Source organism: Tamandua tetradactyla, chromosome X (genome assembly GCF_023851605.1).
Source record: "Tamandua tetradactyla isolate mTamTet1 chromosome X, mTamTet1.pri, whole genome shotgun sequence".
Classification (NCBI taxonomy): Eukaryota; Metazoa; Chordata; class Mammalia; order Pilosa; family Myrmecophagidae; genus Tamandua; species Tamandua tetradactyla.
In genome coordinates, this window is record NC_135353.1 from 49,197,813 (window position 1) to 49,221,212 (window position 23,400).

The 23,400-nt window shown below is 36.6% G+C and overlaps 1 protein-coding gene across 1 annotated transcript in view; it reads right to left on the reverse strand.

Annotated features, from left to right (window-relative positions):
• Nucleotides 1–23,400, reverse strand: part of WDR44 (WD repeat domain 44) — a 115,758-nt gene that overhangs the window by 44,073 nt on the left and 48,285 nt on the right. Inside the window, exons 4-8 of the mRNA XM_077145698.1 lie at nucleotides 16,413–17,049; nucleotides 15,811–15,941; nucleotides 13,709–13,804; nucleotides 12,482–12,618; nucleotides 10,770–10,853 (exon numbers count right to left, since the gene is read on the reverse strand). Coding sequence (XP_077001813.1) covers nucleotides 10,770–10,853; nucleotides 12,482–12,618; nucleotides 13,709–13,804; nucleotides 15,811–15,941; nucleotides 16,413–17,049 — 1,085 coding nt within the window. The remainder of the gene's footprint in view (nucleotides 1–10,769; nucleotides 10,854–12,481; nucleotides 12,619–13,708; nucleotides 13,805–15,810; nucleotides 15,942–16,412; nucleotides 17,050–23,400) is intronic.

The following is a 23,400-nucleotide window of genomic DNA, read 5'->3' on the forward strand; positions in this document are numbered from 1 at the left end:
GAAGGATGTGATGAGGTTGTAGTAAGTCTTTTCAACAACTGTAAATCCTGAATTGCCAGGTCTCACCACAACAGCTACATACACATCAGCTTCCTCAGCAGCACTGACCTCTACAGTAACATCTGTCAGAAACAAGATGCTGTTAGTTCAGCACACAATGCTGTCTGTGATTTTTCAGTAATTCTTACTCTCACTTTCTGTCCAATTTTGGTACCAAAGTGACCATCGACAAGCTCAGACAAGCTCAAGAACATCTCCCTCTGTAGAATGCCCAAATAATAGTTCCTATCCCTCTACACTCCCTGAAGAATACCTACACACTTTTGTTCCAGCCTGTCAACATTAATTTTTTAAAAATATTTTTATCAAGAAATCTTTACACATATATAGTCCATTCAAGGTGTACAATCAATGGTGCTCAATATCATCACAGAGTTCTATATTCATCACCATGATCATTTTTAGAACATTTGCATCACTCTAGAAGAAGAAATAAAAAAAGGAAAAACTCATTCATCCCATACATCTTACCTCGCCCCTCTCCTTGACCACTAGTTTCTCAATCTACCCAATTTATTTTACCCCTTATCCTTCCAGTATTTATTTTTTTATCCAATTCTTTTCACTCATCTCTCCATACCCTGGACACAATGCACATCAGACACAAGGTATTCACAATCATACAGTCACATTGTAAAAGCTATGTCATTATACAACTGTCTTCAAGAATCAGAGCTGTACCCTCTGTCACCACTATTATTCAATATTGTACTAGAAGTTCTAGCAAGATCAATGAGGCAGGAAAAAAAAAAGGCAACCAAATTAGAAAGGAAGAAGTAAAACTTTCATTATTTGGAGATGACATGATACTATAGGTTGAAAATCGTAAGAACCATACAACAAACATACTTGAGCTAATAAATTCAGCAAGGCAGCAGGTTAAAAACAATGTATAGACAGGGCCAAGATGGCGGTTTAGTGAGGTGTAGGATTTAGTTCGTCCTCCAGAGCAGCTAGTAAATAACCAATAACAGTACAGAACAACTGCTGGAGACACGTCAGTGACCAGACACACAGTGGAACCCAGTTTGGACCAGCTGAAGCGGCTGCAAGCCCACCCAGAACCATGAGTCTCTCAAACTGTGGTGGCCAGCACCTCTCTCCCACTGGCTCCTTCCCGGAGGGAAAAGGAAAGAGACTTTACCAGCAGCAGGGGCTGAGTGCAACCAAGTTTCAATTGTGGAATTAATTAACAAATTCTGACTATGAAAAATAGGCCCCCATCTCAGCTGAACCTCGAGTAAAAGCAGATGTTGCTGGATTGTGCCCCGGTGCAGAGGGGCAGGGCTGACGGAAAAAGAAAAAAGGAAAAAAAACCCCAGTTTTTTGGATCAGATAGCACATAATATTTGAAAGGGTCTGGGCCCTGAAAGAAAGGAGGCCATACACAGGACCTGAAGACACACAAAGCAACATAAAAACTGCAGATTCTGATTGGCAAATCCGAGGAATGGGGATCCTGCTCTGAAAAGGATTTTTCTTTTTCTTTTTTGTGGCTGTATTTCTACAGCTTCACTACTCTTTGGATATCGCTGTAAGGCTTTTTAGGCTCCAACTGCCCCAGGCATAGGCAGAATTAAACTTGTTTGAGTGTTTGCTGGAGACTGTGCCTTTCCCAGGAGAGGGGTGGGGCCCAGCACAAGTAGATTCCCTCCCTCAAGGTATTCAGACCTCAGGGTCTGGAAAAGTGAATCGATTAAAGCCAGCCTACAACCTCTTCTCTGTCTCAACACGCCCCCAGCAGGGAGAGTCTGCTGAAGTTAAAGGTTCCGCATCACTTTATGTTGGTGGGACCCGCAGGCAGAAAAGCACCACATACTGGGCAGAACAGGAAAAACGCACAGTCCAGAGGATTCATAGAAAAGCCTTTCAATCTGCTGGGTCTCATCTTCAGGGAAAACTGATGCAGGTGACTCTTTCCTCCTGAGAGGAGGCCAGTTAGGTGTGGGAAAATCTGGATGGGGTCTATACTACCTAAGGAGACCCTCCTAAGTGGTGGGGGGAAAGGCACCATACAGGCAGGGAATGAAACAAGAAAACAAGAACTGAAAAATTCTGATCTCTTAAACAAAACCTAAGCTAAAGGTCCAGAATAAGTTGAACTGAATGTCAAAGAACAGACAGACAACAAAGTTACCCAGCAAAAAAATCTTAGGTGAAAAAAAAAGTGAAAACAATCTCCAGAATAAACTAATGAAGGTAATTAAATGCCTAGATGCCAGCAAAAAATAATGAATCATACTAGGAAAACTGAAGATATGGCCCAGTCAAAGGAACAAGCCAACAATTCAAATGAGATATAGGAATTGAAACAATTAATTCTCAGAATGTTCCAACAGACAAGGAAAACCTCATCAAACATCAAATCAATGAATTGAAGGAGAATTGAAAGAAGGCAAGGAATAAACAAAAAGAAGATATCAGAAGTCTGAAAAAACAAATACAGAACTTATGGGAATGAAAGGCACAGTAGAAGAGATGAAAAAAACAATGAAAACCTACAATGTTAGATTTCAAGAGGAAGAAGACAGGATTAGAGAACTGGAGGACAGCATATCTGAAATCTGACAAGCAAAAGAAAATACAGGGAAAAGAATGGAAAAATACAAGCAGGGACTCAGGAACTGAATGACAACATGAAGCACACAGATATGTGAGTTGTGGGAGTCGCAGAAGAAGAAGAGAATGGAAAAGGAGGAGAAGAACTAATGGAGGAAATTATCACTGAAAATTTTAAAGACTTAAAATTACAGATCCAAGAAATGCAGCATACCCCAAACAGAAAAGATCCAAACAGACATACTCCAAGACACTTACTAATCAGAATGTCAGATGTCAAAGAGAAAGGGAGAATCCTGAAAGCAACAAGAGAAAAGCAATCTATCACATACAAGGGAAGCCCAATAACACTATGCATAGATTTCTCAGCAGAAACCATGGAGGTGAGAAGACAGTCGGACAATATATTTAAAATACTACCAGAGAAAAACTGCTAACCAAGAATTCTATAACCAGCAAAAAACTGTCCTTCAAAAATCAGGAGAAATTAAAACAGTTTCAGTCAAAAAAATCACTGAGAGAACTTGTGACCAAGAGACTGGCTCTGTAAGAAATACTAAAGGGAACACTAGAGACAGATAGGAAAAGACAGGAGAGAGAGGTGTGGAGAAGACTGTAGAAAGAAAGACTGTCAGTAAAGGTAAAAAGAAGAAAAATTAAATATGATATACAAAATCCAAAAGGCAAAATGGTAGAAGAAAGTACTACCCACAGAGTAATAACGCTAAACATTAATGGATTAAACTCCCCAATCAAAAGATACAGACCAGCAGAATTAATTAAAAAACAGGACCCATCTATATGCTATCTACAGGAAACACATCTCAGAACCAAGAATAAACATAGGTTGGAAGTGAAAGGCTGGGAAAAGATATTTCATGCAAATAACTATCAGAAAAGAGTAGGAGTAGCTATACTAATATCCAACAAATTAGATTTAAAATGTAAAACAGTTAAAAGAGACAAAGAAGGACACTGTATTAACAAAAGGAACAATTTAACAAGAAGACCTATCATAAATATTTATGCACCGAGCCAGAATGCTGCATAATACATGAGGCAAACACCAAAAAGAGAAATAGACACATTTACCATAATAGTTGGAGACTTCAATTCCCCACTCTCATCAATGGACAGAACATCTAGACAGAGGATCAATAAAGAAACAAAGAATTTGAATAATACAATAAATGAACTAGACTTAACAGACATTTACAGAACATTACACCCCACAACAGCAGGATACACCTTTTTCTCAAGTGCTCATGGATCATTCTCAAGGACAGACCATATGCTGGGTCACAAAGCAAATCTCAATGAATTTAAAAAGACTGAAATCATACAAAACACTTTCTCAAATCATGAAGTAATGAAGTTGGAAATCAATAATAGGCAGAGTGCCAGAAAATTCACAAATATATGGAGGCTAACAACACACTTTGAAACAACCAGTGAGTCAAGGAAGAAATTACAAGAGAAATCAGTAAATATCTCCAGGCAAATAAAAATGAAAACACAACATATCAAAATTTATGGGATGCAGCAAAAGCAGTGCTAAGAGGGAAATTTAAAGCCCTAAATGTCTATATCAAAAAAGAAGAGCAAAAATCGAGGAATTAACTGTCCACTTGGAAGAACGAGAGAAAGAACAGCAAACTAACCACAAAGCAAGCAAAAGGAAAGAAATAATGAAGAAGAGAGCAGAAATAAATGAAATTGAGAAGATGAAAACAATTGAGAAAATCAACAAAATTCTTGCAAATGGAATCCAACAGCATATTAAAAGAATTATACATTATGACCAAGTAGGATTCATCCCAGGTATGCAAGGACGGTTCAAAATGAGAAAAATCAATTAATGTAATACACCATATCAACAAATCAAAGCAGAAAAACCACATGATCATCTTGATTGATGCAGAAAAGGCATTTGACAAAATTCAACATTCTTTCCTGTTGAAAACACTTCAATGGAGTGGAATAGAAGGGAACTTCCTTAAAACCCACAGCCAACATCATTCTCAATGAGGAAAAACTGAAAACTTTCCCCCTAAGATCAGGAACAAGACAAGGATATCCACTATCACCATTGCTATTCATCATTTTGTGGGACGTTCTGGCCAGAACAATTTGACAAGAAAAAGAAATACAAGGCATCAAAATTGGAAAGGAAGAAGTAAAACTCTCACTGTTTGCAGATGATGATACTATAAGTTGAAAATCTCGAGAAATCCACAGCAAAACTATTAGAGCCAATAAATGAGTACAGCAAAGTGGCAGGTTACAAGATCAACACTCAAAAATCTGTAGTGTTTTCATATACTAGCAATGAACAGTCTGAGGGGGAAATCATGAAAAAAATGACATTTGCAATTGCAACTAAAATAAAACATTTAGGAATAAGTTTAACTAAAGAGACAAAAGACCTATACAGAGAAAACTATAAAAAATTGTTAAAAGTTTTCACAGAAGACCTAAATAGATGGAAGGGCATACCATGTTCATGGACTGGAAGACTAAATATAGTTAAGATGTCAATTCTATCCAAACTGATTAACAGATTCAATGGAATACCAATTAAAGTCCCTAAAACTTAATTTTCAGAAACAGAAAAACCAATAACCAAATTTATCTGAAAGGGCAGGGTGCCCTGAATAGCTAAAAGTATCCTGAGAAAGAAAAATGAAGTTGGAGGTCTCACACTGCCTGACTTTAAGGTGTATTATGAATCTACAGTGGTCAAAACAGCATGGTACTGGCATGAAGATAGATTAAACTGACCAATGGAATCAGTGTTCAGATATAGACCCTCTCATCTATGGACAACTCATCTTTGATAAGGCAGTCAAGCCAACTTACCTGGGATAGAACAGTCTCTTCAATAAATGGTACCTAGAGAATTCGATATCCACATGCAAAAGAATGAAAGAGGATCCATATCTCACACCCTACACAAAAATTAACTCAAAATGGACCAAAGACCTAAACACTAGATCTAAGACCATAAAATTGTTAGAAAATGTAGGGAAATATCTTATAAATCTTACAATAGGAGGTGATTTCCTAGAATTTACACCCAAAACATGAACACTGAAGAAAGAAAGAAATGGGAACTCCTCAAAATTTAACACTTTTGTGCATCAAAGAAGTTTGTCAGAAAGAAAAAAGATAGTCTACACGATAGGAGACAATATTTGGAAATGATGTATCAAATAAAGGTCTAATATCCAGAATATATAAAGAGATTGTTCAACGCAACAACAAAAAGACAGACAACACATTTACAAAACGGACAAAAGACATGAACAGACATTTCTCAGAAGAGGAAATACAAATGGCCAAAAGGTACATAAAAAGATGCTCAAGTTCCTGGCTATTAGGGAAATGTAAATCAAAACCACAATGAGATATCATCTCACACCCACCAGAATGACCATCATCAATAAAACAGAAAACGACAAGTGCTGGAGAAGATGTGGAAAAAGAGGCGCACTTATCCACTGTTGGTGGGAATGTAAAATGGTACAGCGGAAGGCAGTTTGGTGGTTCCTCAGGAAGTTAAGTATAGAATTGCCATATGATCCAGCAATACCATTGCTAAGGTATCTACTCAAAGGACATGAGGGCAAGAACACAAATGGACATTTGCACACCAATGTTTATAGCAGCATTATTTACAATTGCCAAGAGATGGAAACAGTCAAAATGTCCATCAACAGATGAGTGGCTAAGCAAGCTGTGGTATATACATATGATGGAATATTATGCAGCTGTAAGACAGAATAAAGTCATGAAGCATGTAATAACATGGATGGACCTTAAAGACATTATGCTGAGTGAGATTAGCCAGAAACAAAAGGACAAATAGTGTATGGTCTCACTGATATGAACTGACATTAATGAATGAACTTGGAGAATTTCAGTTAAGAACAGAGAACATCAGGAGACAGAAATATAGTAGATATTGGGTAATCGGCGCTGAAGGGATACAGATTGTACAATAGGACTGGTTGTAAAAATTCAGAAATGGACAGCACAATACTACCTAACTGTAATACAACAATGTTAGAGCACTGAATGAAGCTGAATGTGAGAATGATAGAGGGAGGAGGCCTGGGGGCACAAATGAAATGAGAAGAAAAGATAGACAATAAAGAATGAGATGGTATAATCTAGGAATGCCCAGAGTATATAATGATAGTGACTAAATGTAACAAATTTAAAAACATTTTTGCATGAGGAAGAACAAAGGAAGATCAATACTGCAGGGTGTTAAAAATAGATGGTAATTAATATCTTAAAACTTTAACTCATGTATGAGATAAGCAAAAAATGTTTATTTGATATCAAATTTATATTTTGACTAGTGTTTTTCCTAATATAACGTATGTCCACAGTATAACTGAACATCATAAGTACATGGAACCTTGAGTAGGGCATGAGATTTTGTAGGTTTGTCCAGAGTGATGCCCCCATAAATCCCAGAGTGATTTGAACAGTGAGTAAAAAGGCATTTGCAAAGTCCCTTTGGGGGAATGGTGAGAAAATGGCAAAATTCAACTTTCCCAAGTGGAGGATTCTTGATATTCTCACAATCAGTGGGTACAATCAAAGCAATAGGCTACACCCCCAATCTTGGGGTTTGCTTATATGAAACTTAACCCCGCAAAGGATAGGCTAAGTCTATTTAAAATTAGGCCTAAGAGTCACCCCCAAGAGAACCTCTTTTGTTGCTCAAATGTGGCCTCTCTCTCTTTCAGCCAACACGACAAGCAAACTCACTGCCCTCTCCTTCTCTATGTGTGACGTGACTCCCAGGGGTGTGGACCTTCCTGGCAACATGGGACAGAAATCCTGGAATGAGCTGGGAGACAGCACCAAAGATTTGGGAGAATCTTCTCAACCAAAAGGGGAAGGAGCAAAATGAGACCAAAAAATATCTGTCAGTGACTGAGAGATTTAAATAGAGTAGACGGGTTATCCTGGAGGTTATTCTTATGCATTAAACAGATATCACCTGTTAAGGTGTAATGGAGAGGCTTGAGGGAACTGCCTGCAAATGTACAGCTGTGTTCCAGTACCCATATTTCTTGCAGATGATTGTACAATGATACAGCTTTTGCAATGTGACTGTGTGACTGTGAAAGCTTTGTGTCTGATGCTCCTTTTATCTACCTTATTGACAGGCGAGTAAAACACAGGATTAAAATTAAATAATAGGGAGAACAAACGTTAAAATAAATTTAGATTGAAATGCTAGTGATCAATGAAAGAGAGGGGTAAGGGGTATGGTATATATACATTTTTTTGTTTTCTTTTTCTTTTTTTGAATTGATGCAAATGTTCTAAGAAATGATCATGATGATGAATATATAACTGTGATGACATTGTGAGTTAATGATTATATATGAAGAATGAAATGATCATAGGTAAGAATGTTTGTGTTTGTATTTTGGTATGTTTAATAAGTAAAAGAAAAAAAACGTAATGTGCAAAAATTAGTAATGTTTCTATACACAGCAATGACCTAAGTGGTCATTCAACATTCCATTCAACATAGCAACTAAAAGAATCAAGTATCTAAGAATGAATTTAACTAGGGAGGTAAAGGACTTGTACACAGAGAATTACAAAACATTGTTAAAAGAAATCAAAGAAGATCTAAATAGATGGAAGGACATTCCATGCTCATTCTTAAATGCATTTACACATCAACTGTCCCCAAATTAACCTACAAATTCAATGTAGTACCAATCAAAATTCCGTCAACAGGGTGGGCCACAGTGGCTCCACAGGTAGAGTTCTCCTCTGCCGTGCTAGAGACCAGGGATCAATTTCTGGTGACTGCCCATTGAAAAAGAAAAATTCCATCAACCTACTTTGAAGACTTGGGAAAGCTAGTTACCAAGGAAAGTGACCCCAAATAGCTAAAAGCATCCTAAAAGAGAAGAATGAAGTGGGAGGATTAACACTCCCTGATTTTAAAACTTCTTATAAATTTCCAGTGGTCAAAACAACGTGGTACTGGCACAAAGATAGAAGTATTGACCAATGGAATTGAATTCAGAGTGCAGGAATAATAGACCACCAAATCTAGGGTAAACTGATCTTCGACAAAGCCCCCAAATCCACTAAACTGGGACAAATTAGTCTTTTCAATAAATGGGCATGGGAGAACTGGATATCGATAGCCAAAAAAATGATGGCGGAACCTTACCTTAATCCCTACAAAAAAATTATCTCAAATTGGATAAATATCTAAACATAAGAACCAGAATCAATGCTCCTAGAAGAAAATGTAAGGAAACATCTTCAAGACCTAGTAACAGGAGGTAGCTTCCTAAACTTTACTCAAAAGTACAAGCAACAAAAGAAAAAAATAGATAAATGGGAATGCCACAAAATCAAATGCATTTGTCCCACAAAAGACTTTGTCCAAACAGTCAAGAGGCACCCAATTCAATGGGAGAAAATATTTGGAGATCACACATTGGACAAAGGTTTGATATCCTGTATCAATAAAGAAATCACCCAAACTCAAAAACAGAACTAATTGTTGTGATGTTCTTTGAAATTTATTTCTTTCATGTATATATGCTATTTAAAGAGAAGGAAGAATATAACAGATAAGATAGGATTTAACAAATGAGAATGACTGCTGAATCATCATTATTGACATTTCTGTTGGTCTTCAGTGTCTTAGAACAGGAATCCTCATTACTGACATTTCTGATATTCTTCACTGTGTTGGAGCAGGCAGAAGCAAAAATCAAAAATTGTGGAACAGTAACCCATATCAAACTTTAAAATCTCTTCTATTAACTCCTTGTTAATATGTACTTGGAAATTTATAGCTTTTTTATATATATGCTATATTTCATAATAAAAAAAAAGCTGCTCCATTTCTGGTATATTGCATTCCAGCAGCTAACAAACTAATTCAGGCTTCAAGGTAGAGGGGCAGGCAAGGCCTGGGGAAGGAAGAACCCTGGGCCAGTCTCTTCTGGCCATCACCTGCCTCATGAGTTTATCCCAGTCTTACCATTTTCTAAGTATGTCATGACATGAGAAAAGTTTGAAAGCACCGCTATATGGAATGGTTGTGCTATGTTTGAATCCTTTTATCGTTTTCCTGATTCCTCATTTGCCATCAGACTATTACCCATCATGTTTTAAATGCCAATTTGCACGTTGCACAGTTCGCTGCTTCCAATTGGCTGTGAGCGCAGAAACAAGATGATCAAATTTGTTTTAACTAAGTAGGAAGAAAGTATAATGGCTTTCAACAAACCTGAGGAGCTTTTCTCTTAAAAAGATGCACGCACTTTAGTGTGTGGACTATGTGCCACCTCTCCAAGATGTTCATCTGTCTCATGAATCTTCCTAATCCTCAGGTTCCTGATAGCTGTCATTGCTAGAGAGTTAAGTTCCAGATATCTGAGGTGTTATCATATACTTGCTTTGGGGAAAACGTCTTCTCTAAAAATTCCTTTGATATACCTTGCACACTAGGAAAAGATCAGACTCAAGTGGAAAATTCACTTCAGGCTTTAGACTGAATTATTGCCATTCAAGCAAAATCTATACGCTTGCCATTGTGCTAGATGTCTGCAGGGAAAACAGAAGGATGACCACAATCTTTTCGCAACATATGGTTTAGTGTCTACCATGTATTTATCTTATTTGTTAAATCAGGAAATAGATTAAGATAATATATAACAAAGGGCAAAATGAGTTATGTAGACTACAGACGTCACTGAAATGGAGAAGAGGCAGAAATTTAACTATGAACTGGAGTAGGCAAGAAGAATCTCATATAGTTGGGTTTAGAGAGATAAATGGGATCTATGGAGATGAAGAGAAAGAGAAAAGACAACTTCAAGAATGATCATGTTTTGCTACTAACACTTCCAGCACCTACCATCAGAAAAATAACATAGGGATGATGCAAAATTTATTGATCATTTACTCTGTCAGATGGTATAAAAATGACCTATACAAGGAATTCATAATCCATTGGCTGGGGTAGGGAGAAGTGGTGGGTGGAGGATATAAAAACTGGATAGAGCATAGATTTAAGGAGTTAAAGCAACTCTCATATTTTTTTAAAAATAAAAGCTTGAAATGAAAAGGGATGCACCGTGACTCACGTTTTCTGTTTTAACCTTCCACCATCAGTATCTGTTGGTTGAGATTGTAACTTCTCTTCATCATCTGACTGTGCCGTGTCATTGCTATAAAAGAAAGAAGTTATTTTAAAATAAACCATTTATCCTACATTTATCAAAATCTCTATTTCTACTTACTATATTATAGCTAACCTTTACTGGAATAAGGAAAAACCTATGTTAACACAGTTTGTATGATTTTAATATAAATGTTTTATATAATTTTAATATAAATATAGTCTTTAATTTAAAGACTATCGAGAGTGAATAGAATTTTTAAAAGTAGAAGAGAGAAATGAGACAAAATAAAGTTTCAGTGACTGAGATTTCAAACAGAGTAGAGAGGTTATCCTGGAGGTTCTTCTTACGCATCATATAGATATCCCTTTTTAGTTGATGGTGTAATGGAGTGGCTAGAGGGAAGTACCTGAAACTGTTGAGCTGTGTTCTAGTAGCCTAGATTCTTGAAGATGATTGTATAAAGATATAACATTTACAGTGTGACTGTGTGATTGTAAGAACCTTGTCTCTGATGCTCCTTATATGCAGGGTATGGACAGACAAGTAAAAAAATATGGATATAAATAAATAAATAATGGGGAGACAAAGGGTAAAATAAACTGGGTAGTTGGAAACACTAGTGGTCAATGAGAGGGAGGGGTAAGGTATGTGGTATCTTACTTTTTTCTTTTTATTCTTTTTCTGGAGTGATATAAATGTTCTAAAAACAATCACGGTGATGAATACACAACTATGTGATGATACTGCAAGCCACTGATTGTGCACCATGCATAGAAAGTATGTGTGTGAAGTTTTCGCGTTAAAACTTTTTTTTAAAAAGTAGATGCAATGTACCAAATATAAGTGATTGCAATTTAAGAATTTATGTAAAACCTATTACAATCAAGGGCTTGCTGAGCAAAATGTGCTGCACAGAGATTGATAAATTAACTTTTACATATCTCCCTCTCCACTCATCATGTACATCATGAACTATCTCAAAACATTTTTTTTTTTTTTTTTTTTTAAAGAGAGAGGGAGGAAGGGAAGGAAAGAAAGACAGAGAAGGAAGGAAGGATGGAAGGAAGGAAGGGAGGAAGAAAGGGAAACATCTTTTAAACATTTTCTTATTTTATTATATTTTGTTTGTTTGTTTGTTTTTTTTTTACATGGGCTGGGGCCGGGAATCGAACCGGGGTCCTCCGGCATAGCAGGCAAGCACTCTTGCCCGCTGAGCCACCGCGGCCCGCCCTCAAAACATTTTTGCTTTTATAGGAATTTTCCTTTAGTTCCACATACATCTATCTCATAGTAAAGCTAATCAGTTCACTTTATGGCCATTTTATGACCCTACAAAGACAACAAAAATGTTCATAATGTTTACGAACTTGTATGGTTTCAAAAGAGTAGGTATTCATGGGTTTTTAATCTCAATATGATTTTATTTTTTCTCTAGTATAAAAAAGATCATTTTAAAAGAAGAGAAACTAGGTACCATGAAATTTAACTGAGATATATACTATTTTTCCTAATTTTGTAGCTTTAAGAGAAAACATAGTCAAAGGATACATATATAAATTATAGATTGTTATAAAAACTGAAATGAAACTAAATTAGGGAATGTTGCAGTATATAAACAAATAAATATTCACCACTCTGAAACACTACAAATGATAAATAACATTAGGCCATACCTTACATACTCCTTAGTCCTTCTCATGATGTGAAGAGTGAGAGGATTAATACCTGTTGGCAGTTTCTCTTCTGCAAGACTCAAAGGTATTTCTTCTCCAGTATCCAGGTTCTTAATCATTACACTGGCTAAAATTTCCTGAGATAAAAAAAATAACGCCAAGATGGCCCATATTTCAATTATCTTTTTGAGTCTACAAAATCCTCGAAGACTTAAGCTAAGGCTTTCCAGACATATTTGAAACTTTGGAATTATTTTTTGACATCTTTACTGAGATATAATTCACATACCATATAATACACCCACCTAAAGGGTACAATTCAATGATATTTAGAATATTCACACAGTTGTGCAACCATTACCATGCTCCAAGTTTTGAATATTTTCATCATCCCAAAAAGAAACCCTGTACCTATTTGCAGTCATTCCTATTTTTCACTACTCCTAGACCCAGACAACTAATCAATTTTCTGTTTCTACGGATTTGCCTATTCAGGATATTTTATATAAATGGAATTGTACAATATGCTGTCTTTGAATTTGGCTTGTTTCATCTAGCATAATATTTTTAAGGTTCATTCATGCTGTACCATCTATAAGTACTTCATTTTTATTGCTGAGAAAAATATTCAATTGTATGGATATTTCACATTTTATTTCTCCACTCATCAACTTGTATTTTTTGTTGTTTCCACCTTTTAGGAATAATGTTGCTGTGGACATTCATGTAGAAGTTTTTGTATAGACATATATTTTCCTTTCTCTAGTAATGGAATTTTTGTGATACATGGTGATTGTATGTTTAACACTTTGAGGACATAAATTTTTTCCAAATAACAACAATTTTTTAAAGGAGCTGTTTAAAAGAAACAAAAAAATAAGATTTTGCTTCCGAAGTTTTTAATAAACTGCCCAATAGATGCATACTAAACAATTTTAATGGTCAGAAGTAAGCACTGAGTCTGTATATCTTGTACACTAAATAAAATGTATAAAAATATTTTGCTCATATTAAGTTTCTTATAAACCCACTTTCTATAAAATATGGGCCTTGTTTTTAATACATTTATCCCATTATCTAAAAGTGCGAAAGGCACGTTTAAGTCAGTCACAAGATGCAGAATATTAAAAAAACAAAAACTAAGACAATCTTCGACTTTCACTTTTTTCCCACATCACCATTTCTATATTTTATGTTTTTAAAAATGGGGAAAATATCTGATTATACCTCATCTGTAAGCTCTCTTCCAGAGTTTGATCTAGGTCTCTGAGGGCCCATCACTTCACATGCTATTGTCTGCCCATCAGGTGCTTTTCCATTTTCCTGAAATTACAATTTTATGAACACACAGTAGACTGAGTCAATTTCTATAAATTTTCAATTATCATTACCACACACAGTTCTAAAGAATTCCATAATTTAGATAATGGAACCTACTGAAAATTTAAATGGAACACTCAATTTCAGTCCTTTATTATTTCTAACATGCTGAAAAAAATATTAAATGCCAAAACTTTTGCAGCCTAAGAAATAACATTTTTCATAGTCTTGAAAACAAATAGTCTATTTGAACCTGACCAAAAAGCACTTCTCTATTAGTAGAATAATGACAGCACTAAGATTGCTGTTAACCAGGGCTGAATGTGGATTTCTCTAAGGCAGGGGTAGGCAAATATTTTCAGCAAAGAGTCAGATGGCAAATATTTTAGGCTTTTGGGGTCACATACAGTCTCTGTCATATATAGTCTTCATTTTTTATAACAACGCTTTAAAAATGTAAAGCCATTATTAGCTTGGGACCATACAAAAATAAGTCACTGCTGATCCCTGCTCTAAGGTTATAAGACTATAACACAGTTCCAAGTCTGCCAGCCTACCCCACTACAGCTACCAATCAAGCAACCTTTGAGTCCCAGAATTTGGCTTTGGTAAAATTAATGTTATCATATACTTCGTGTTGATCACTACCTGGTATGTGAAGTTTTTCATAATTAAGGAAAGGAAATTATATATTTAAAAAAATGACAGCCCCTTGCAACATGTAAAAATTAGAATGGGCATAGCCAAATACCCCTAAAAAGTGGGAGAGAAAGATCAAAGGTAATGGTAGACTTATGGACAGATGAGTAAAACATATGGATTAAAAATAAATAAATAATAGGGGAAACAAATGTTAAAATAAATTTAGTAGATTGAAATGCTTGTACCAATGAAAGGGAGGGGTAAGGGGTATGGTATGCATCAATTTTTTTTCTGTTTTCTTTTTATTTCTTTTTTTGAATTGATGCAAATGTTCCAAGAAATGATCATGATGATGAATATACAACTATGTGATGAAAAAAAGAATGTTCATATTGTATGTTGATTGGTTTCATTAATAAAACTTTTTTTAAAAAGGTAATGGTAGAGTTATGCAGAGAGGGTTGGGTTTTACAAATGCGTATGATTGTTAAATCATTATATTGATATTTCTTTTAGTCTCCAGTATCTTAGAGCAGCTAGAAGTAAATACCTAAAATTGTGGAATTGTAACCCATTTCAAACTATGACATTTGTTCTTCAAGTAATTGTTGTGCTGTGCTTTGAAATTTACTGCTTCTGTACATATGTTATTTTTCACAAAAAAGAAAACGTCGACAGTGATAATAAAAAAAAATACTCATTCCTTCTAGCCTCCAAGGTTCTGAAGCAGCTAGAAGGAAAAATCTGAGATGATGGTATAGTAGCCCATGACAAGCTCTGGGATCTGTCCTCTGACCACTTCTTGAAGAGGGCTCTGAAAACTATTGCTTTTTCTTTGTTTGCCTTGCATATAGGTTATATTAAACAATTTAAAAAGTTAAAAAAAATAAGTTCCCAATTTTGACAACTGTAGGTCAAGTAAATGAAGATTTATTTATTATTAATAGCAATAATTTTACAAATAGTGGCATTAGATATTTTTTGAATGCCTACTACATGACAGGTACTTGGCATACTAACATAGTTACTGTTGCAAGTAACCTTCACAGAAGATTGTTTCTATTTTCTTTTTCATACGGGCAGGCACCGGGAATAGAACCTGGGTCTCCAGCATGGCAGGCAAGAATTCTGCCACTAAGCCACCACTGCACTGCCCTGTTTCCCATTTTTATCAGTGGGTCATCTGAGACTCAAATGTTAAATAGTTTGCTAGAGTTACCCAGCTATTTACTAACAGAGTTGGAGGCCAAGTCTGAGGGACACGAAAATATTTGGCCTAGAGAAAAAAGAAGTTTCAACAATCAGTAAGCCAGCCAGGTGCAGAAAGTTGATAAAGCCTTTATCAAATGTAACACTAATTCACCAACCTGGGCAGTAACTATTTTATCTCCACTGGTAGCACTTGCCAAGTCAAGAGAAGGCTGAGAATCCTTGGCTGTGCTCTCTGAAGCTATGTTCGTAGTTAGGAGATTATCAGATGTAATATTCTCTTTGGGAACTGCAATGACAATAATAAAATCAATAACTAATATTTATAAGGGACCTTATATATAGCTTATAAAGTGACTAAAAATTTGATTCTGTAACAACCCTATGAGGAAAGTGGTTTTATTACTCTTGCTTTACATACGGGGAAATCAGGGTTTGAGCAAGTTGTTTAACTTCCTCAAGGCCCCACCACTTACACTTAAATCTAGAACTTTAATTCAGATCTTAAGTCTTCAAATCCCATATTCTTTTCACCATGCCATACTCTCTCTCACATGATAACAGATGTGAAAGTTTGAAGTCTAATGAAACATTCAATTACAGTAATATAATTTTTTACTTTTTGCTATCACTAAAGAAATCATTTTTTATAATTAGGTCATCAACACAGCTTTACATAGCATAAACTGAAACAAAATCAGAGAGTTAAATAATTTCAACTCCAAAAATCTCTCCACAAAAAATAGTTATTAATACTTGCCATCTAGATCAGGTGTTTTAAGAGCCTCAAACTCTGATTCACTTTTCTTTTTTCTTGGTGGTGGAGCAGGTCGAGATGGAGGTGGGGGTCTAGGAGGTGGGAAATTAGTTGGAGGGGGTGGGCGTGCTGGAACAGGTTTCTTTGTACTGGCCACTATATCAGGTTCTGGAGTAAGTTGTCTTGGGGGTTTGGCAGGAGCCACTTCTTCCACTGCAGTAAAATCTTTAGATGAGGAATTTGAGGATGCAGGTTCTAGAACATCACTTCGTTTAGCTTCCAGTGCTTCTTTGTTCAATGTTTCTGTTTCTGTTTCTGTTTCAGGTGCATTAAGCTGCTCAGCTGAACTTACTTCAGTTACCTTGGTTTCATCTACTGGCTTCTCATAGGTGTCATCAGAAGGAAAACATGTTTTAGTTTCTAATTCAGTTTCTTCAAATACATTCTCACTCTCTGTGTTTTTGTAATCTTCCTGTGGTACTTGATCTACAGCTAACAGCCTGGGAATATTGCTACAATCTGTTCCCATCACAATAGGACTTGCAGAAGCCTGATCAGACAGTCCTTTTCCTTCAGAATCCAAAGAGTCATCTTCAAGCTGTAGTACTTTCTGACTTTCCTCAAGAATACTTTCAATAATCTGATGAAAGATTAAAAATCAATTTTAAAAATGGGTCTATTTATAAGAATTTAATAATAGCAAACCATTTATATTGTATTTATTATGTGCCAGGTACTGTCCTTACCACTTTACCTATTCAATATTTTTAACAACTTTATGACAAAGCATTTTTACTATCCTCATTTTACAAATGAGGAAACTAAGGTACAGAGAGATCAAATGATTTACTCAGGGTCACAAAACTAGTAAGTACTGAAGCTGTCATATACACACAGGAAGTTAGGCTCCCAACTCTGCACTCTTGTACATTATATTAGAGGATATGTATTTGTATCTGCGGTCACAAAAGTTTAATCAACCATGTAAAATAAAACTCATATCTAAAATTACAGCTGGACTCTTATCATTGCAGTTCATTTATATATTTGTCAAATTAGTTGTAATTGCTGGTTTGATCCTAGGTAAATGTATCAGCTGAAAGGATAATGTGCCCCCAAGAAAAGCCACATTTTAATCCTGATCCATCATGTGGAGATGCTGTTTCTTTTAATCCCTTTTCAACACTGTAGGTTGGAAACTTGATTAGATCATCTCCATGGAAAAGTGGGCATCACCCAATGTGGGTATTAACCTGTGTGATTGCAGGGAGGTGTGACCCCAACCATTCAAGGTGGATCTTGATTGGTTTAATAGAATCCTTTAAAAGAGGAAGCATTTTGGAAAAAGCTTTAGAATGACGAGAGCCATGACAGAGCCACGAGAACCATGAGAGCCCACACAGCCAGAGACTCTTGGAGATGAAGAAGGAAAACGCCCCCCAGGGGAACATCATGAAACAAGAAACCTGGAGAGAAAGCTAGCAGACATCGCACTGTTCACCACGTGCCTTTCTAGCTGAGAGAGAGGCCCTGAACTTCATCAGCCTTTCTTGAGTGAAGGTAATCTCTTGTTGGTACCTTAATTTGGACATTTCTATAGACTTGCCTTAACTGAGACATTTTCACAGCCTTAAAACTGTAAACATGCAATTTATTAAATTTCTGTTTTTAAAAGCCATACTGTTTCTGGTATATCACATTCAGGCAGCTTTCAAACTAGAACAGATTTTGGTACCAGAAGTGGGGTGCTGCTGCAGTTTGCAAATGCCAAGTATGTTGGAGTGGCTTTTTAAATGGGTAAGGGGAAGATTTTGGAAGAGCTGTGGCAAGCATGATAAAGAAGGCCTAGAATGCTCTGAAGAGACTGCTAGTAGAAATGTGGAGTCTAATGTGGCCTCTCTCTCCAGCCAACACAACAAGCAAACTCACCACCCTTTCCCTGTCTATGTGGGACATGACTCCCAGGGGTATGGACCTTCCTGGCAACGTGGGACAGAAATCCTAGAATGAGCTGAGACTCAGCATCAAGGGATTGAGAAAACCTTCTCGACCAGAAGGGGGAAGAGTGAAATGAGACAAAATCAAGTGTCAATGGCTGAGAGATTCCAAACAGAGTCAAGAGTTTATCCTGGAGGTTATTCTTACGCATTAAGTAGATATCACCTTGTTATTCAAGATGTAATGGAGAGGCTGGAGGGAACTTCCTGAAAATGTAGACCTGTGTTCCAGTAGCCATGTTTCTTGAAGATGATTGTATAATGATACAGCTTTCACAATGTGACTGTGTGAAACCTTGTGTCTGATGTTCCTTTTATCTACCTTGTCAACAGATGAGTGGAACATATGGAATAAAATCAAATAATAAGGGGAACAAATGTTAAAACAAATTCAGTTTGAAATGCTAATGATCAATGAAAGGGAGGGGTAAGGGGTATGGTATATAAAATTTTTTTTCTGTTTTCTTTTTATTTCTTTTTCTGAATAGATGCAAATGTTCTAAGAAATGATCATGATGATGAATATACAACTATGTGATGATATTGTGAGTTACTGATTATATAATAAGAATGGAATGATCACATGGTAAGAATGTTTGTATTTGTATGTGGTTATGTATCATAATTAAAAAAAAAAGAAGCCTCAGACCAGGAGAGCAGACCCACCCAAGTACGTGGAGGGTGTGAGATTGCCCCAAAGGCAGAGGGTGGGCCTTCCACTTCCTTGCAGTAGAAGAGCTGTGCTGCCTCAGGTCTTGTAGAAGGTGAAGCACATTACTTGGGAATTGGGGAGAGCCTGGCTGCCACATGGAGGGGCTGAGCCTGGGCCCAGGAGATGGTTGAGAGCCCAGGTGTGGCCCCGATGCTTGGAGAGGGTGGAGCCAAGGAAAAGGTGGTCTCCCCAATGTCCCCCAAGGTTGCACTGGGAGAGAGGCCAGCTGCTGCGTAGAGCCATGGAAAGGGTGGGACTGCTGTTTTCTAAAGCCTTGAAGATAAATGACTCTCAGACTCTGAAATCTAATGGAGTTTGCCCTGCAGGTTTTCGAAATTGCTTGGGTCTGGTGACTCCTGTGTTCCTTCCAATTTCTCCCTATGGAAATGTTGGTATTTATCCTATGACTGTCCCTCCTTGTATGTCGGCAGTAAATAACTTATTCTGAGTTTCTACAAGTCCAGAGGAGAAATTTGCCTTAGGACTGACCATGCCTGTAGCTGACTTTGATGAGATTTTGTACCGTTTCTGACTCTGTATTGCATTTGTATTGCTAGTAAAATGCCTTAAAGCCTTCTGATATTGTAATGGAATGAATGTATTTGGTATGTGGTAAAAATGTGTTTTTTTTAGGGTCCAGAGGGTAGAATAGGCCAGTCTGAAAGGACTCTATACCTTAGAAAAGCCATGTTTTAATCCTGATCCATCTTGTGGATCAGCTGTTTCTTTTAACCCCTATTCAGTACTGTAGGTTGGAAACTTGATTAGATCATTTCTATGGAGAGATGCCTCACCCAATGTGGGTATTAACCTTTGACTGCAGGGAGGAGTGATCCCACCCATTCAAGGCGGGTCTTGATTAGTTTACTAGAATCCTTTTAAGGAGAAAGCTTTAGAATGACAAGAGAGCCATGACAGAGCCATGAGAACCACAAGAGCCCACGCAACCGGAGATCCTTGGAGACGAAGAAGGTAAATGCTCCTAGGGGAGCTTCATGAAACAAGAAACCTGGAGAGAAAGCTAGCAGATGTTGCCATGTTCGCCACGTGCCTTTCTAGTTGAGAGAGAAGCCCTGAACTTCATTAGCCTTTCTTAAGTGAAGGTAACCTCTTGTTGGTGCCTTAATTTGGGCTTTTCTATAGATTTGCTTGAATTGGGACATTTTCACAGCCTTAGAACTATGAACTTACAGCTTATTAAATTCCTGTTTTTAAAAGCCATCCCATTTTTGGTATATCACATTCTGGCAGCTTTCAAACTAGAACAGTAACAAAACCATGAGATCAAAATCCATCCAGTACAAGAGCTCAAGTTATTAAGCTCTGAACTCAAATCTATGACAGATAAAGCCAGCAGATGTGAAGAGACTAACATTCTTAAACAGACTGCACCTGATGTTCCACTATTCATATTGATGACAGATCAGTAAAGAGTTAAAACACCCAGCTCACCCTGCCTTTTATTTGCCCCTTTATTTCTTATCTGTAGCTGAAAAATACAGACAGGCTCTCCATGCCCTCTAAAAACATTTAGAAGAAAATGCATTTTTAATCTAGTCTTGTCATTACTAACACATTAATTCTCATAGCCCATTTATCATTCCACCATGTCCAACCATGGATGATTTTTGCTTTCTCTTTTCCTTGGCTTCATAAAGTTAAGTGAAAGTATCATAGAACTCTCCTGATCTGGCTTACCACAAATTCATGTAACTTGAACTGGATATTACTGCCACTCAGTAATATTCATCCCTGAATTTTCAGCATATTTCATTTAATAGTTATTCTTAATCTCCAAATTTTTAATCCTAACTACCTCACTTTTACCAGAAAAATATTAAACAGACACCATCTAATCTGTCGATCAGGTGGTTACTGAGCACTGAAGACCTTGGTGATAATAGAAGTCAGAGTAAGTAGTTAAAGGAATGAATAGGAGGTGAAGATGTAGAGACAGTCCCTACCAACTATTTTTTCAATAAGTTTGGCTATCAAGGGAAGAATCTGCTAGAAGGTGACACAGTATTTGTTATAAGCCAAGGGGGAGGAGCCAACGGAAAGGAAGATCACAGAAGAAGTTGGGGAGAAGAAAGGAAAAACTGTGTATCAGACCTGTGCTGGCACCCCCAGAAAAGCCATGTTCTTTCAATTTTGATTCACTACTGCAGGGTGGAACTTTTGATTAAATTGTTTCCATGGAGATGTGAGCCCCTCAATTATAGGTGGAACCTTTTGATTAGGTGGTTTTCATGGAGATGCATCTCCATCCACTCAAGGTGGGTCTTAATCTGCTTACTGCAGTCCTATAAGAGGGAACCACTTTGGAAAAAGCTCAGAGACAGCATAGACAGAAGTTTGGACAGACAGAAAGAAAATGCCCCTGGGGAAGCTATCTGAACCATGCTACATGCCTTCCCAGCTGACAGAGGTGTTCTGGATATCATCAGCCTTTTTGGAGTCAAAGTATCTTTCGCTGAATGCCTTAGTTGGGACATTTTTATGGTCTTAGAACTGTAAGCTTGTAATTTAATAAATTCACTTTATAAAAGCCAACCCTTTCCTGGTATATTGCATTCTGGCAGATTAGAAAACTAAAACAAAACCCAATACATACATTGTGATTTTAACCATCAAGCAGGCAGACAGAGCAGGAGCTGAGTGTAAAGATTTTGAAATAATCACTATGCAGAATGGTTCATTTTACAAGAGGGGTCAAAATGAAGTTGGAAATTGTTGTCTTCCCTTATCCTTTATCTAAGAGCAAGCTCTCCCTCCTCTGAACCCTATTATTCTTATGTTTACTACAGTATAAACAATAATATAAATACAGGGCAATTCATGGGCTGTCTGTACTGATATATTTTCTCCACAACCAAATAATTAGTGCCTGGAGGTCAAGACTCATATTTTCTACTTCTTTATATGCTTCCACAGCACCTATTTATGGTATCCTTATGCCCTTCTGTAAGTGTGAAATAATGATACTCAATTGGGAATGATTCTGAATATTTCCTAGGTTTTAGGAGGTAGCAAAAAGGGGGAAAGACAGAGAATTGTGAGAATCAAGACCAACACAGAGGAGATCATGCTAGCAAACTATTTGGTTTACAATACCTCCTTGCTTCAAAAAAGCTCACTGCTTTCCCAATGCTTATCAAATAAAATCCAAAAATTTGAGCTGAAATAAGGCATTCCCATTATCTGGCCCTAACTTTGGGTCTCTAGTCCTATTCTCAAACATTCTGCACATTCCCCATATCCATCCCTTTCATTATGCCCTTCCTCCTCCATCTCTGCCTGCCTGATCCTATCTATCCATCAAGAATCACCTCAGATGCTTCTTCCTCCATGAAGTCTTTCCCATCCCTACTCCCAAACAGGAGGTAAAGTCTCCTTTTGTGCTCTTATAATAGTTTGTGAGTTTATATGAACACATATTACATTTAGTTTTGTTTGAGCTGATTTCCTTTAATAAAATGTAAGCTACTTGAAAGCAGGGACTGTATCCTGGTGCAGGGTATATCCCTACAGCCTTTATCATTAATGCTTGATATCTAATTGAGTTGAAAAGGCTTAGACTTAAAAAAGTGATACTTAAATCTTAAACTCAATCTACTACTGACCATAGTATTTTCTCACTATTTTTCAGCTTCCAAACACTCCTTAAAAAACAACTTTTTTTTTGGTATTTACTATACAAAATTACTCATTTGTAATTAATCCTAAGAAAAGAATTTTTTAAAAGGGGGAAAAGAGTTATAGTGGAAGAAATTGACACATTCCAAGTATTCAACAATAACACAGTTTTACACATTGTAAATATATTCTCTTGATAGAAACTGATGCATCAAATGAAAACTGTTGAAGTAGTGTCAAAATATGAGGTAAAACTGAAAATGGTAAAAGGACGAGGTAGAATATAAAATTTATTCTATGCTACAATTAGGCAAAAAAATATATGTAAAATAACAAGAACCAGAAAGGAATGCTGAAAATTCAAAACAGCTATTTGTGACAGTATAGAATTGTGGACAATTTCTTATTTTTTAACATGGTTCCATTTTTATCTTACTTATGCTGATAGACAATACCACCACTTTTCCCAAAGGGGAAAGTTCTAGGAAAGAGTTTGATCAACATTAAAATATTTAGTCCATTAAATTTCTAAATTCCATAAGGGTAGAACAATGGTTCTCAATTGGGGAGATGCTGCACACACTCCTCACCCAACATTTGGCAATGTCTGGAGATAATTTTGTTTGTGTAATTGTAGAGAGGAGGA